At 41.6% G+C, this 17217-nt stretch overlaps 1 protein-coding gene across 7 annotated transcripts; it reads left to right on the forward strand.

Moving 5' to 3' along the window:
• The first annotated feature begins 2387 nt into the window (after positions 1-2387).
• ZNF35 (zinc finger protein 35) lies at positions 2388-14625 on the forward strand. 7 transcript variants are annotated; one of them, XM_078350642.1, is made up of 5 exons: positions 2388-2448; positions 4152-4260; positions 4795-5112; positions 6396-6540; positions 12539-14625. In XM_078350642.1, the coding sequence occupies exons 3-5, from the start codon at positions 4918-4920 to the stop codon at positions 13783-13785; spliced, it is 1587 nt and encodes a 528-aa protein (XP_078206768.1). In that variant the 5' UTR covers positions 2388-2448; positions 4152-4260; positions 4795-4917; the 3' UTR covers positions 13786-14625. The 7 variants fall into 7 exon arrangements, with proteins under 7 accessions (XP_078206768.1, XP_078206767.1, XP_035130927.1 ...); XM_078350641.1 differs by having other exon boundaries at positions 4152-4256; XM_035275036.3 differs by having other exon boundaries at positions 4152-4256; positions 4795-5011.
• Positions 14626-17217: the final 2592 nt, after the last annotated feature.

The following is a 17217-nucleotide window of genomic DNA, read 5'->3' on the forward strand; positions in this document are numbered from 1 at the left end:
ACAAAATGTAATGTTGCTTAGATTGAGGCAGTCCACATAATGTGCCACCCCCTGTGATGTAATAAGCTGAAAAATGTTCAACCTGAATTGAATTAAGCTTCTTGGACATCATTGCCAGGTTACAGGAAATACGGGAGGCAGAAGAACAAATAAAAGACACCCTGAGAAACAGACAAATCCAGAACATGGGATATTATATAAGAAAGCTGCCCTGGATTCTTCGAGAGGGGAGTAATAATTGTTCAAGCTGTGTGAGTCTACTGTGAGTTTATACCAGTCTCTGCTTTTGTGTATGTATGAAAAATTCCATATGAAAGGTATAAAATGTGGAGGAGGGGGCTTGTTTTTAAAAGATAATACTAAGACATTAGATACTAAGGGCCAGAAATAGACTCACACAAATGCCCAATTGATGTTTGACAGGGGCAGAAGCAATTAAATGGAGGTATAGCCTTTTCAGCAAATGCTGTTGGAGCAATTGGATATCCGTTGGCAATAAACCTACAACTTCAGAATCTAGGACTGAGCTAAGAAGGCTCAGATGACATCAAAAGCATGCTCCTTAAAAGGGAAAAAACAAATATTAAATTGGACCTCATCAAAATTAAGATAATTTGCTTTGTAAAAGACCTTTTTACAGGAATAAAAGACATTACATGTTGGGAGAAAATACTTGAAAATCATATCCAACAAAGGAGTGGTATGTAAACTACATAAAGAACTTTCAAAATTTAACAGTAATAAGTAAATACAATTAGAAAATAAGCAAAAGACATAAACAGTTCACTGAAGTATAGATAGCAAATAAGCAAATGAAAAGATGTTCACATCATTAGGCATGAGGGAAATGCAAAGTAAAATCATGTGATATCACCACATTCCTACCAAAATAGCTAATTTTTTAATGGTGATAACTGTTGGCAAGGATGCAGAGAAACAGGATCTCATACATCGTTGGGAATGTAAAGTGGTACAGCCAGTGTGGAATATAATTTGGCAGTTTCTTGTAAAACCAAACATGTACATGTCATATGCCTCAGTAATTGCTCTCCTGAGCATTTATCCCAGAGAAATGAAAACTTACGTTCACACAAAAACCTGTATATGAATGTTCATAGCAGCTTTATTTGTAATGGTCAAAACCTGTAGGTAACCCATATATCCTTCCTTAGATGGTTAAAACAAATTGTGGTTTATGTATCATTATGAAATACTTGTCACTCTACAATAAAATTGACTGACTTATTGATATCCATAACAACACAAATTTTGAAGGGAATTAATGCTGAGTGAAAATAATCACAAAAGGCCATATTCTATATGAAAACATTCATATAACATTCTCAAAATGTTAAAACTGTAGAGATGAAAAATGGATTAATGGTTGCCACACGTTAGGGATGGTGGGAGGGAAAATGGGGAGAGGGTTGGATGTAACTCTAAAGAGGTAGCACCAGAAAGGTCTTTGTGGTGATGGAACACTTGTGTATCTTGATTGTAGTGGTGGTTACACAAATCTATAGATGCTAAAAATGGCAAAAGTATACACACACATTTTACCAATGTTGATTTTCTTTTTGGTATTATGTAAGATGTAACCATGAGGGGAAAGTGGGTGAAGGGTACTATCTTTGCAACTTCTGTGAATCTATCATTTCAAAATAAAAAGTAAAAACCAACAATGACAACAAAAACCCAAAACTAAACAGCCATAACCAAATGAAGTGTGTGAAACTGATTTGAAAAAAAAGTTACAAAATATATGTTTTAGGACAGTTGGGAAATTTGAATATGACTGGCTATTAGATGGCATTAGGGAATTATTGTTAATTTTCTTACCTGTGATGCTGGTGGTAGTTTGAAGAATATTCTTAATCTTAAGGGATGCATGTTGAAGTATTTGGAATGAAGTGTTCTGATGTTTACGACTTTTAAAAAAGTGATTTTAAGTATGTATAGAGAGATCAGGCAAACATAGCAAAATGTTCATTGTTGAGTCCAGACGGAAAATACAGGTATTTAGTGTTTTTCAACTTTTTTGTATTCTTAGATATTTTCAAAATAAAACATTTCAGAGGAATTTATCAGGGCTTTCTACAGATTAATGCTGTGTAGCTTCAGGCTCTTGGGTGGAGCGCCTCGCCTGACTGTCCCATCCCTGCTTGGGGATGCGCCCCTCCCTGCGGCTCACTTAGAGCTTCCACCGGAACAATCCGCCTAAGCGCTTCTGCCCATCTCTGGTCCTGGGCGACATTGGACACCCATCGAGAGGAAAGCGCCTCCGACATTCCTAGAGAGGCCGGCCTGGCGACTTGGGGAGCCGGAAGCCCATCCCGAGGCACTTCCTGTCCGGTCATTGTTCTTGTGCCGGTAGGAGTTGAGGTCCCAGTCCGCCAGCCGCCTGCTGCGGAGCCAGTTAACTCAGGTCGAGCCTCTCAGTTTCGCACGGTGAGTGGGGTCGGAGTGGGTGGGCTCGAACGTCGAGGTAGAAGGAGGGGCTCTCCCAGAGCAACGGCCCGAGGAGCGGCCCCTGCGTTCTTCCCTCGGGAACTCCAGCGTTGCTGTCCTGGGGTGGCTGAGTTCCCCACCGCCTCGGAATCTCGGCTGCCGCCCACCTGGGACCTGGCCCGGAAGAGGATGGACACAGACCGGCCAAGAGGCCAGATAGGTCCCAGGGACAGGGGAGCGAGGGGCCTATACGTAGAGAGAACGTATTGCCACGTCTGAAAATAGGGAAAGGACATTGAAAGAGAAGCCTTTGATAGAAGCGCCTGTGCCGTCTGGGACCACAGGCCCGTCTGAATCTGACCAGAAGTCTGATGGCAGTACTCACAGTAGGCAGTCTTGCATATACACAAGATGGAACTAGTCTTAAGGGCCTTCCTACCAGATTGAATTGGGATAGTCATGGAAAGAATAATCTTCCAGAATTAAGGTTTGTCACAGAAATGAAAGTATTGCATTACTCAATAAATTCAGTGTATGCATTAAGTGACCAGTAAGTTAACATGGGGAAAAGAATATGATCCCTTCAATAGCAGCAATGGGGGGTTGAATAAGATTTAACGCCCTTTTCCAATAAAACATTCAAAGGGGGATAGAAAAATTTCAATCTCTTCATAAGCAATCAAAATAGTAAGGTTATTTTGCTCACAGATTTAAAAAAGCCCTGCTGGGTTCAGGTTACTGTTAATTAGTGGGGATGTGAATTGGTATGGTGCTTTTGGAAAGCAATTTGACAGTATATATCAACCAGCAAATCCTTGAACCAGTAATTCTCTGATTATTCTAAAGGAATAATTCAGCAAAAAAAAAAAAAAGTTTTTGAACAAATATAAAATGGAAATGTATACTTTTACTAAATAAATGGTTCATAAATAAGATAGGGTTAAGTAAACAATAAGATAGCCACAATTTAGAATGCTATGCCAGAATGAGGTAGTTCTATATGTATTGTATTGAAAGACTGCTAAGACTATTGTGAAATACAGAAATTGAGTTTAAAAACAATGCAGGTTACTGAACAACGTATAGCTGTGATGATCTAAAGTATGTTTTTGAAAAATAAGCAGTATGTGTGAAGGTATACATCTAAGTATGTAAATGTAGAGAAAATGGGTTAGGACTCCTATCTAGACTGATAACTAATTACTCTGTGTATGTATGTAGTGTGTATTGGTTGTATATTTAATTGTATGTATTTCTGTATTACTAGATCCTTTTCTTTTTTTTTTGAGATGGAGTTTCACTCTTGTTACCCAGGCTGGAGGGCAATGGCGCGATCTCGGCTCACCGCAACCTCCGCCCCCTGGGTTCAGGCAATTCTCCTGCCGCAGCCTCCTGAGTAGCTGGGATTACAGGCACGCGCCACCATGCCCAGCTAATTTTTTGTAATTTTTAGTAGAGACGGGGTTTCACCATGTTGACCAGGATGGTCTCGATCTGTTGAGCTCGTGATCCACTCACCTCGGCCTCCCAAAGTGCTGGGATTACAGGCTTGAGCCACCGTGCCCGGCCTACTTGATCCTTTTCAATGAGAGTGAAGATTTATCAACACCATAGGTTATTGTGTAGCATTTACAGTGAGCATGAAGAATGGCAACATGAAAGTAATCTTTTTTTAATCTTAATTGTAATATTTTATCTCACAGGACATTTGGAAGCGATGAAAAATGTAAAAATCAAACAAGAAAATGAAAAGAACCTAAAACTACCTGTAATTACACCACCCAGAGATAACTACTCACTCCTAACATGTTGGTATAAAGACTCCCAGTCTTCTTGGGATCCTTTTGTTCACATTATTTTGTATTCTTGGCAATAAAAAATCTTTTTGTTTTAAAATCCTGTTTTAAAATCCTATTTTAAAAAAAAGTTATGATAATTGTGAAAATATGTATCCCCATAGTCAAAAACAAGAATTTATAAAATCATAATTATTGGTAGTATGGTTGGAGATTTTCCTTTGAAAGAATGTATAGTGGTTATCTCTTTGGGGGTAGACTGAGATTTTTTTTAATCATTTTCTGCATTTTTAAGATTTTACAATAAAAGTATGTTAACTTTTAATCAGGAAAAAAAATCAATAAACATTATATAGGGCTGTTTGCAATGTGGTTATTGTGGGAAGAAATTACATATTTACAGTCCCACTCCTTCATCCTATGAGGGAGGAATAGAGGATTCCATGTCCTACAGTGGCCCCTGGCCAGGCACTGGTGAAATTTGCCAGTGTGCTAAGTGACATCCAGGCAAATTTCTCCTTGGTGCTAACAACGTTTTCTGGTTTCTCAGTAGGTAATACTCATCTTGGCCCTGGAAAGACAGGAAGAAGCTTTTGAAACATAAAGCTTAAATGGGGTTTGACCTCAGCTGGGCAGCTCCCAGCTATAGGAGTTCCCCTGCTGAGCAGAGAAGATGACTGCAGAATTGAGAGAAGAAGCCATGGCAGTACCCCCATGGGGCCCAGTGAAGGTGAAAAAGGAGGAGGAGGAAGAAGAAAACTTCCCAGGTCAGGCATCCAGCCAACAAGTGCACTCTGAGAACATCGAAGTCTGGGCCCGGGGGGAGGGTCTTCAAACAGGACTTGAGGGATCAGAAGAGGAAGAAAAGGTAAATGGGGGCCTGGGAGGAAGAGGGGAGGAGAGATCTGAAGACCTCAAGTAGTTTGAGAGGGGACTCTGACCCTCTACTTCCACACATGGAGGTCTTATTTCTTGGGTACGATTCTGGCTTCCAGTCTTTTGTGATAGGATAGAAATTGCCCTTCTGATTGATCTGACATTCAGTACTTTTTATAACCCAGGGATTCTCGAGTTTTGCTACACAGAACCTGGAGAGCTTTTTATAAAATCTTGATGTCTATGCCGAACTCTGTTCCCATTAAATCAGAACCGGGGCCAGGCACAGTGGCTCACACCTGTAATCACAGCACTTTGGGAGGCCAACGCAGGAGGATCACTTGAGCTCAGGAGTTCAAGACCAGCCTGGGCAACATTGCAAAACCTTGTGTTTTGCAATGCAGATATAAAAAAAATTAGCTTGGCATGATGGCATGTGTCTCTAGTCTCTGCTACTTAGGAGGCTGAGGTTGGAGGACTGATTGAGCCTGGGAGGTATAGGTTGCAGTGAGCCACATTCATGCCACTGCACTCCAGCCTGGGCAACAGAGTGAGACCCTGTCTCAAATAAAAAAAAAAGAAACTGGGGGTGGGACCTGTGTTAGCCATAGTTTTTTAAAACTTTTCAGGTGATTTCAGTCAGGTTTTGACGATGCTAACCAGAGCTTCTAAAACTTTAATGTGCATAAAAATCTCCTAGGGGCTCTTTTTAAAATAGTTAAGTTGAGATTCTGATTGAGGACATCTAGATGGTGGTCTGAGGTTCTGCATTTTTTGGCAAGCTTCCAGGTGATGCAGATACTGCTGCTGAGCTTCAGACTACGCTTTGAGTCATGAGGCTGTACGCTGTGCTGTCCTTAATGTTTCAAACGCACCACTTACCATTACTAGTCAGAAGAGGGCAGAAGTGCCCCAGAGCCTTTCTGTAATAATATCATTAAAACCTTGCTGCTTTGATCTTTAGATCCCACAAAAGTTCACTCTGAAAATTCTCCCCATGTGCTCTCCTGTCCTATCATATACTCACTGGCAAGGTAGACTTAGATTCTGGAGCAAGCAGTGAGGTATAATCAAAATGAGAAGGAAGAAAGTAGCTGGCTTGCTTCTCTGCCCAGCTCACCTTGGGGGTTGGGGGAGACCCTGGCTTCCTTTTCTGTTTTTAAAAATTGCTTTATGGATTCCAAGAATAGATAATTACGTTCTCATTCTCAGAACTTTAATCATACTACCCCCTACCACCAGTTCCCTCTTAAACATGTGTCTGCTTGTCTCTAGGGTCAGAACATATTCTGGGACATGGCGGTAGTCCTGAAAGCAACTCAGGAGGCACCTGCTGCTTCACCCCTTGGCAGCTACTCATTACCGGCGACTCTGGCCAAGAGTGAGATACTGGAGACTCATGGGACCATGAGCTTTCTAGGTATAGTTCAATTCCCTGATTCAGAATCTGGCCTTTGGGGTTTCTCAAAATCTTTTCAGAGACTGTGGTGTGCGTCCAGTCTCCAAGGTTGAGCAACAGAGTACTGAGGTATTGAAAGTGTCAAGGAAAGCTGGGTAGGGGAATGATGAAATGCCTGTGCCTTTGTTATGGGAAGTGGCTTATTTTGCACACAGGCTCAAGATACCGGACAAACATAGGTGTTGTGCTGAAACCTTATCAATGCCAATATGGCACCGTGTTCAAGAGGCTGAAGAAGAGACTCAGAGCCAGCAAACAAGACATGGAGTTTTACTAGATGTTTCTATATAGGATAGAGAGTCTAATGGCAGCTGGCTGGACATAGGAGAACCACTTGGCCCAGTGGCACAGGCTGGTCAGGAGAACTGCAACCACTTGCAAAAGGCATGCAGTTTATCTAGCATTTTCACTTAATACCCTCCACCTAATGACCGCCACCTGGCAGCTTTAATTTAGCCCAAAACAAGGGGCCTCAATCCCCTGGAGGGCTCACATTCCACTGAAAGGGGTGGGGAATGGATAAGAAATGGATTTCCAGGTTGGCCACTTCTAGAATCCTTTGCTTGAATTCCAAACTGTATTCAGGTGTGTGTGCCATATAGGCTCATTCTCAGGGTATGCTTAAGTTATTGCTATTATGTATTTACCATACAATAGGTGAATTCCAAACTCACTTTTTAGTGAGATTTATTGTTCAGTGAGTTTCATCTCTGTGCACACATGTAGTCACATGTCCTCTTTATATGCTTTGTAGTTAGCATAGGTTGGTGAGGCTGCAAGAGAAGCTAGCTAAGATAGGAACAGTCAACTTTTGTGGTAATTTTTAGCAAATGCCCTGGAGATGTTTTGTTTTCATAGATCTTTGTGCAAATTATAGAGAATGTTGAGCAGCTGTGTCAACCATAATGATGTTCAAAACTAGGTCTTCATGGAGGCTACTGATGGCTTATCACCTTGTTCTCTCTACCTAAATATCTCACTGGCAGTGGCAGAAGTTTGCCTGTGGAGTGACATATAAGTGAGGGTCAAGAATGCAGTAGCCATGAGTCCTGTGTTTCAAAGCACGTAGATGGCTGCCAAGCCATATTCTTTTTATGAGCCTGCCACAGATTGAATTCTTTGAACCCACTCTCCTCCCTAGCCAGTTCGTCAGGCATCTGGGGACCAAGTCACTTTCTTAAGCCAGTCCTATGGGGAAAACAAGGATATCTGCCTAGATTTCCTTGTCTCGTCTTTAATTATTCCCAAACTCTCAGCAGCTTCTGTTCCCCACCTTCTGCTTTCTCTTCCAGTCTCTGGTGCATTCCCCTGTGTGTCACTTATTTTCTGTCTCTTTGCTTTATCAGCCATTCATAGTGCTAACTTCAACAGCTAGACATCATCAGGGATGGCCTCCCTTTTTCTACATGTGAGAGACATCTTAGTGGGGTTGCTGCCCTGCCTGTAGTAACTCTGTGACCTTGAATAAGTCCCTTCTCTCTCTGGACCTTCATTTCCTTTTCTACAAATTGGGTGTGTTTATTCATTAAGTATAGGATTTATTGGCACCCTCCTTCCTATGTGCCAGGCAGTGTGATAGGTGCTGGAGATAGAGAAATGAGTAAGACACAACCTTACCCATTTTTCAGCTCCCACACAATTGAAGAACAGTTTCATCTTCATGATGAAATTGTATAATATACATGAAAGTACTTTGGAAACTGTGATGTTACTGGGTTTTTAATATCTGAGCAAGTTTTTTTGTTTTTTGTTTTTGAGACGGAGTTTCGCTCTTGTTACCCAAGCTGGAGTGCAATGGCGCGATCTCAGTTCACCGCAACCTCCGCCTCCTGGGTTCAGGCAATTCTCCTGCCTCAGCCTCCAGAGTAGCTGGGATTACAGGCACGCGCCACCATGCCCAGCTAATTTTTTATATTTTTAGTAGAGACGGGGTTTCACCATGTTGACCAGGATGGTCTCAATTTCTTGACCTCGTGATCCAGCCGCCTCAGCCTCCCAAAGTGCTGGGATTACAGGCGTGAGCCACCGCGCCCGGCCTCTGAGCAAGTTTTAACTGCAGTTTCCATATTTTAACTAATGTTGAATTTATTAAAGTTTGTTCATTTAAAAACCAATTTTTAAGCCACTAAGCATAATTTTTTACTTCATCCATACGTCTAGAAATATTTGTATAAAAGTGAGAACTTTTTTTTTTTGAGTTGGAGTTTTGCTCCTGTTGTCCTTCTTGCAAAGGCTGGAGTGCAATGATGTGATCTTGACTCACCACAACCTCCACCTCCCGGGCTCAAGTGATTTTTCTGCCTCAGCCTCCCGAGTAGCTGGGGATATTTGTATCTTTTCTTTAATTCATGTTCAGTTAAGCTTCAAATTTTACAGATTTAACTTTTTTAAACATTTCAGCCAGGCACAGTGGCTCACGCCTGTAATCCCAGCACTTTGGGAAGCCAGGGCAGGCTGATCATCTGATGTCAGGAGTTCGAGACCAGTCTGCCCAACATGGTGAAACCCTTTCTCTACTAAAAATACAAAAATTAGTTGGACGTGGTGGTGCGCGCCTATAGTCCTAGCTACTCTGGAATCTGAAGCAGGAGAATCACTTGAACCCAGGAGGCAGAGGTTGTAGTAAGCCAAGATTGCACCAGTGTACTCCAACCTGGGCAACAGAGTGAAACTCCATCTAAAAAAATAAATAAAATAAAATAAAATATTTAAACATTTAATTCTACCTGCTTATCAAATTTCTTTATATAAAACATAATTGCAAATTTTATTGAATATCTAAATATTTATTTAAATATCTTTAGTTCTTTAAAACATTCCAAACACCTAACTGGGCATACTTACAAATCATGTAAGTAAAATCTTGATAAACACACAGCTTTTATAAATCTAATGAATTGAACTTATAAACTTAGTAAATCAAATTACCCTTCTTACCTCAGCATATAGTCACCAGCTAAAATGTCAGGCTCATGTAGCATTTCAGGTCTCTTTTTAAAAAGAGTGAAAGTATTGATTTCAAAACTATGGCTATGCTTATGTTCTAGTTGGTCACAATTAGTGTTGGTTTAGTTTTTCATTATTTCTGTACTTACTTAATTTCTCTAGAGCTACATGTAATCCTACATGATTTAAAAAAAAGGAAAAATACCATTTCAAATAAGCCAAAGTTATATGCTCAGATTATTTGCTGACTATTCTTTTCACCCAAGGAGATTTGAACTTATCTACACCAGATAGACTCTGGGCACTTGCCAAGACCCTAGGTCTTACTTTACTCAGTGATGAATCACTTGCATGAAAACCCTCTAGGCTGCAGTTGCACCTGGTTTTGTAATGGTTTTGACATAAGATTATTCCAATAGAAGGAATTGTTTTCATGATTGGCTCTAATCAGTTTATTAGTTCCCATTGATCTTCATTTTTTATGCCTAACATTGTAAATCTCCCAGGAAGGAGGGTAGGAGTGAAGGTCCGGGAGACAGTACAGCTGTGAACTGAAGTTTTCATGGGCTCTCTTTCTCTTGGAGAGATGCCCAGTTGGGGGATGGGAGGCCCAGGTATCAGTGATGGGGGAGTTAAAGCAAAAGAGGAAGTGAAAAGAAGCAAGAAAGGAGATGTTAGATGGGAGAAGAATACAGTGGGATGTAGGTGATAAAGAATAGTAGAGAGCTTAAAGAGAAGAAAGCAGTTAGCAAAAGAAAAAGAGAAGAGACATGGAACTGTATATGGAAAAATTCAAAATATTTCACACACAAAAATTACAAAAACAGGAGAGGAAGAGATGAAGAGGCAGTAGGGGGTACAGGTAACAGAAAAAAAAAGCAGAAGATAGAAGAGCAAGTAAACTACAGAGAGAAAAATAGTACATTTTTTAAAAGAGACATAATCAGAACAGTAGGAATAGAAATAACCAGAAGAAGTATAGCATTTTAGATGTTTCTTTTTGTTTTTTAGACAGTCTTGCTCTGTGTCACCCAGGCTGGAGTGCAGTGGCACAATCTCAGCTCACTGCAGCCTCTGCCTCCCGTGTTCAACAGTTCTCCTGTCTCAGCCTCCCAAGTAGCTGAAACTACACGGGTGTGCCACCACACCTGGCTAATTTTGTATGTTTAGTAGAGACGGGGTTTCACCGTGTTGGCCAGGCTGGTCTGAAACTCCCGACCTCAGGTGACCTGTCCTCCTCAGTCTCCCAAAGTGCAGGGATTACAGGTGTGAGCCACCACTCCCGACCAGCATTTCAGATTTTTATTGTCTGCTGTATCCACCACTTGGGTGTTTCTTTTCTCTGACACTGCTCATCTTGTCTGAATGATTGTGATAGAATTTCCAATTACCATAGTCTTAACTAGGCAATCAAACCAGCCTGTTTTCCTGCCTCCAATATTGCTTTGTACCACCCAACATCCTTGTCCCACCCACTCATATCACTGGTTGGATGGTCATCCTGTAGGATATTTCCCTCTTGTACGTGCTAGACTCTCCCCTGTGCAGCTGCAGCAGTTATAACCTGAAGCTCACAGCACCACTGCTCATTTCTGAGCTGACATCACCATTAGGAATACCTCCCTCCTCTACAGGCTTGCTACCCATCCCTGTTACCCTTTATTTCACTTGCCTTATTTCCTGAGCTTGGTTTAATTGACAAACAATTGTTAAGGGTTCACTGTGCCAAACCTGGGTTACGTGGGTGCACATTTCAAAGTCAAGGTTGATAAGGGTAGAGAGGAGACAGACATAAAGAACTGCTGCAGTGTTACTGGTAGCAGGACTCCTTTTTGACACCATTAGGTTCTGAAGCAATGGAAAGCATCCTGAGACTAATCAGTGTCATACAGCCGCAGGGTGTTTTGATGTTCTCATGGTATTTTCTGGCATTGTGGACCAGGCTATGCTATAACTCAGCAAGGTCAGCTTTCTTTGACATAGTGCTAAGCTAGTCCCATGACATGAGGGTAACAGTTTGCTATGTACAGTTTTTTTGTAATTCTCCTAGTGTAGCTGTCTGTCACCACAGCAACTCGCCTCCCCTAAGGGTTCATCCTTCCTTCTGGCCTGTCACAGCATCATCAGTCAGCCTGAAAGTCACTGCACACATTCAGAGCACTGTGTTCCAGGCAATGTCTGAGTAGTTGACATAGAGTAACTCCATTAATCTACTCACAGCCTTATGAGATAGATACTGTTAGTGTCCCTGATTGGGAGATTGGGAAATAAACACACAGGAGTTAAGTAGCCCAACGTCATTCAGCTAGTTCGTGTCAGAGCAGAGATTTGAAACCAGGCAGTCTGGCTCTAGAATCCATGTTCTTGACCTGTATGCTTCATGGCCTTGCAGTGTTTCATATGCTTTTGGCTGCTGTGGCTGTCTTGGTAGCCAGTGTGACCCTTTCTGTCCATGCTTATCCTTTCTTTGATATCCAGCATCCTCGACACAGAAGCCTGAATTGCCAGATCTTTCTGTTTACAGGTAGCAAATCTCCCTAATTAACTGGTAGGCTGTAAGCAAAGCCACACTAAGTAGGTAAGGTAAGAAGGCAAGCTCAGGGTGTACTTTAAGAGATTGCTGTTAAAAAAAAAAGAAGAAGGCAAGCCTAGGGAGAGGCTGGTGTCCTTCATAACTGGTCTTCATTGCAAGATCAGTCATCAGACAGCCAGGAGGAACGCTGTCTGGAAATTGGTCCTCTCTGGCATGAGGCAGTGGGGTTAAGTGTCTAATGAAGGTAAGTGGAAGTGCTGGAAAGACCATGAGTCATTGGATTCTGCTGTAGGTAGCCAGGTGGGCACAGCCACAGCTGAAGAACCCAGAGGAGAGGTAGCATGTGATGGGATTCTTTGATTTGATGAAGCCATTTTGTGGAGGTGCTGAAATCACATACTTACTTTTATGACTTGATGATCCTATTCTTTTTCTAGGCCAGAGAAAGCTAACGTTTGTTTTTTCTGTTTCTTGGCTCAGGTGCTGAAACCAAGAACCTACAGTTACTGGTTCCAAAAACTGAGATATGTGAGGAAGCTGAAAAACCCCTCATGTTATCAGGAAGAATTCAGAAAGCTGATCCTCAAAGACCTGAGTTAGAAGAAGCTTGCGAAAAAGGAAGCATGTTAAAGAGACAGAGAATAAAGAGGGAAAAGAAAGATTTCAGACAAATGATAGTGAATGACTGTCACTTACCTAAAAGCTTCAAAGAAGAGGAAGATCAGAAATGTAAGAAATCTGGGGGAAAATACAGCCTTAATTCTGGCACTGTTAAAAATCCAAAAACCCAGCTTGGGCAAAAACCTTTTACGTGTAGCGTGTGTGGGAAAGGATTTAGTCAGAGTGCAAACCTCGTTGTGCATCAGCGAATCCACACTGGGGAGAAACCCTTTGAATGTCATGAATGTGGGAAGGCCTTCATTCAGAGTGCAAATCTTGTTGTGCATCAGAGAATCCACACTGGACAGAAACCTTATGTTTGCTCAAAATGTGGAAAAGCCTTCACTCAGAGTTCAAATCTGACTGTACATCAAAAAATCCACTCCTTAGAAAAAACTTTTAAGTGCAGTGAATGTGAGAAAGCCTTTAGTTATAGCTCACAACTTGCTCGGCACCAGAAAGTCCACATTACAGAAAAATGCTATGAATGTAATGAGTGTGGGAAAACGTTTACTAGGAGCTCAAACCTCATTGTCCACCAGAGGATCCACACTGGAGAGAAGCCCTTTGCCTGTAATCATTGTGGCAAAGCCTTTACCCAGAGTGCAAATCTTATTGTGCATCAGCGAAGCCATACTGGTGAGAAGCCATATGAGTGTAAAGAGTGTGGGAAAGCCTTTAGTTGTTTTTCACACCTTATTGTGCACCAGAGAATTCACACTGCAGAGAAACCTTACGACTGCAGCGAATGTGGGAAAGCCTTTAGTCAGCTCTCTTGCCTTATTGTCCACCAGAGAATTCACAGTGGAGATCTTCCTTATGTGTGTAATGAATGTGGGAAGGCCTTCACATGTAGCTCGTACCTACTTATTCATCAGAGAATCCATAATGGAGAAAAACCTTACACGTGTAATGAATGTGGGAAGGCCTTCAGACAGAGGTCAAGCCTCACTGTGCACCAGAGAATCCACACTGGGGAGAAGCCCTACAAATGTGAGAAGTGTGGTGCAGCTTTCATTTCTAACTCACACCTCATGCGACACCACAGAACCCATCTTGTTGAATAACAAGGAATAAAGGGGAAGACGAGCATTGGTCATAACCTTCTGCCTCCAAATGAGACCCCTCTTTGCTGTTTCTTCCTCCTTTATAAAAGTGAGGCCTATGTCCTTAAAAGTTACAGTTTTCAGGAGTGCAGCACAAAACACAAGATAAGCATTTCAGAGGATAATTTAAAGAAAACAAAAGGAAGCACCTAAAGGCAAGGACTTTGTTTTAACTGTACCTTAAGCGGTCATGTTTTCTGAAATGGAATGTGGCTTTCTTAGGAATAGGTCATACACAGCTAAGTGGTAATGATGCTGTTTGGGGAAGGCCTTTTTTGCTTAATTTTGTTTTTTAAAACTCTGATTGTTCCTTGAGCAACAAACAGGCGGTTATCTGCCTGTTTGAATTCTGGTTGAACTGTGTATTCTGGTATTTCTGGTTAAGTGGTGACTAGGTAAGGAATCTACTTGGGTTAGCAATTCAGCAGTTCATTTATGAACATTTATAAGCTTTCCATTTCCTAGGTAATTTTTAAAAAGCCAGTCAAAAAAACTGTCTACTGTACCTAAAATGGACAGAAAAAGGAAATGGCCCTTTTCCTTACTGTCTATACCTCCTGAACCTTGGTATTGTAAAGCTCTGGGGACCTCTGAGTCTGTTCTGACCATTTCCTAGTCTGCATGGCCAAGCACTCAAGGATTGATGGACACCACACACCAGCTATGTATTTGCTAAGGTCGACAGCTCCTTCTCCAAACTACTCATACCCCTAATTCCGATCGCATTCCATTTGGGTGAGATGCAATTAGCAGCCCCCTTCCTGGATAAAGGAGTCAAAGAATAAAGCTTGCCTAGAGGCATGCCCCAGTTGTCTCTGCTGTCATTCTGCTCAAGTCCAGCCAGGGGTCTCAGTTTAGGTTTCGTTCTCACATTCTGGATGGTGTTTAGAAGAAATGACAGAGCTCTTCTCATTCTGAGAGGACCAAAGAGGGAAAGTGAAGGGAGAGGGGAGGTGGAAGTAAGATTCCTAAGGTCTTAATTTGTTTTTTTGAGAAGTTCAGAGGAACTGGAATATGAAAACTTTTAGAAGGATGAAGAAACTGGCCAAGGTAAGATATCTTTGTTACCATTGAGCCTTTACTCCTGGAAAATGATTTATAAAACTATGCAATAGGCAGCGTTATGTAATCATATTGTCTTGTATTTATATAGAACTTGTATTCTTTATTGTATGTGTACCTTCCTGTATTGATCACGATACATGGCACATATTTCACACTTTCACATAGGTCACTACCTTGGTCCTTACAACACTGAAAGAGGTGGTTGCCCGTTTACCTGAGAATGGTAATTTAGTGCAAGGCCAAGGAACAAGTGACAGCCTTATATCCAAGTCCAGGGCCTGAATCCTGTGTGTCTGTTCTGACTTGCCACTTGCCTAACCACCTGGAATTCCCATGCAGACCTGTGGGGGAGACAAAGTATGTTGTATCATTTTTCAGGTGAGGATGCTGATGTGAAAGATTTTGGGGTGTGCTTTAGGCACTGTGACCAGAGCAGCAGCAACCCTAAGACTAGAATTTGGTTCTCCTGATTTCTGGCTCTGTCCCTCCACCCTGTTCTAATGACTTAGGGCATGCAAGAGCATTTATCATAAATGCTGAGCCTGATGCAGCTCTCATGCAGAAGTCCCATGGATTCATTATCACATTTCTACAAGACCAAATATTAATCACATAGTGTTTTCTAGTTTACAGATAATTTTTTTTTTTTAGATGGAGTCTTGCTTGCTCTGTTGCTTAGGCTGGAGTGCAGTGGCACGATCTTGGCTCACTGCAACCTCTGCCTCCCAGGTTCAAGTAATTCTGCCTCGGTCTCTGGAGTAGCTGAGACTACAGGTGTGTGCCACAACACCTGGCTAATTTTTTTGTATTTTTAGTAAAGATGAGGTTGTAGTATGTTGACCGGGCTGGTCTTGAACTCCTGACCTCAGGTGATCCACCTGCCTCGGCCTCCCAGAGTGCCAGGATTACAGGTGTGAGCCAGCATGCCTAGCCTACAGTGCACTTTCACATACAGAAGGCATACCCAAGAAAGCTTATTAATTTCCTCTTTTTCTTCCTTCCTCTAGTTTTTTTGTCAAAACATATGCAACTTATTTTCCCAGTTTCACTCTAAATCATAGAGACAGAAATACAGGAAGTCAAAAGTATTCAAAAGTAGGATCAAATACTCATGCCCTAACCGATCCTAACAGTGACTGTTCAGTCTCCCTGATGGAATGGGAAGACCTAAAGATAACACCATGTGTCTCTGCTGAGAGTAGGAACAAGTTAATTTTTTTCCCCAGACTTATCGGGAGGCTAAGACTAGCAGGAGAGCATGTCTGAAGATTTGGGTAACTGTGACTTTGACCCACCAAGAAACCAAAGCTGCTTTGCTGAAAGAATAGTAGCTGGGATTTATGACCATTAAGATAGTTAAACCATTCTAGTATCACATATGTTTATCCTCATAATTGAATATTCAGTTATGGATGATTGTGATTTTCATTTATAGGTAGTTCAGAAAAGCTACCTAGTTGATTATGATGCAAAACTAGGTTTGAGATTCACTGACCCAACCTTGCAGTAAAGTAGTAGTTTTAAACCTTGGCTTCACGTTAAAATCACCTTGGATGCTTTTTTAAAATTTACATTTCTAGACCTCAGTATTTTTTAAAACTCTGGAGAGGATTACAATGTACAGCAAAGGTTATGAACTACTGTAGCAAAAAGTAAAGGCTACAGGCCAAGAATGTGTGTGATCAAAGGTGGAGGAGGTGGGGGTGCTCCAGTAAAAAGATCTGTATGTGCAAAGCATTCTATGTATTTTCAGCAAAACAGGACACTTTACACTGACTGGACTAGGTGTCCATTAGTGCCTCTGCCAACCATTGGATGTTAGTTAGAGGATTCTGCCACTTAACTTATTTGTATTTAAGTGAATATACCAGACATTTTATTTATATGAGCAAACCAAGTTTTACACAACATACTTTCGGTACGTATTATGACTTTTTACATTTCTACTTGGATTTCATCTCTAGGTCTGAGTTCCCACAAACCTGCATCCAGGTTCAGGGCCTTTGATTCTGCACAAATCATGTGAACCAAGCGGATTGATTACTAGATGGATCAGATCCTTCCCCAGCTAATAATTCTCCATCTTAATTCCAGCCCTCAAAATAAATTGCAGCCTGCCATTTTCTTTATGGTTTACAATAAGGGAGGAGTGACCACCTTTTGTCAGTTTGCTTAGGTTCCTATTCTTTGGGCTCATCTCCCATCTCTTTTCGGTAGTCTTGCCAGAAGTGGTTGGGAATTCTGAAGCCCCATTTTCCCAAGTTGCTGAGAGCTATCAGACCTAGCTGTCCAGAAAAGGGCTCTGTTCCAGGCCTAGTGATTGTGGTT

This window comes from Callithrix jacchus, chromosome 15 (assembly GCF_049354715.1).
Source record: "Callithrix jacchus isolate 240 chromosome 15, calJac240_pri, whole genome shotgun sequence".
Lineage (NCBI taxonomy): Eukaryota > Metazoa > Chordata > Mammalia > Primates > Cebidae > Callithrix > Callithrix jacchus.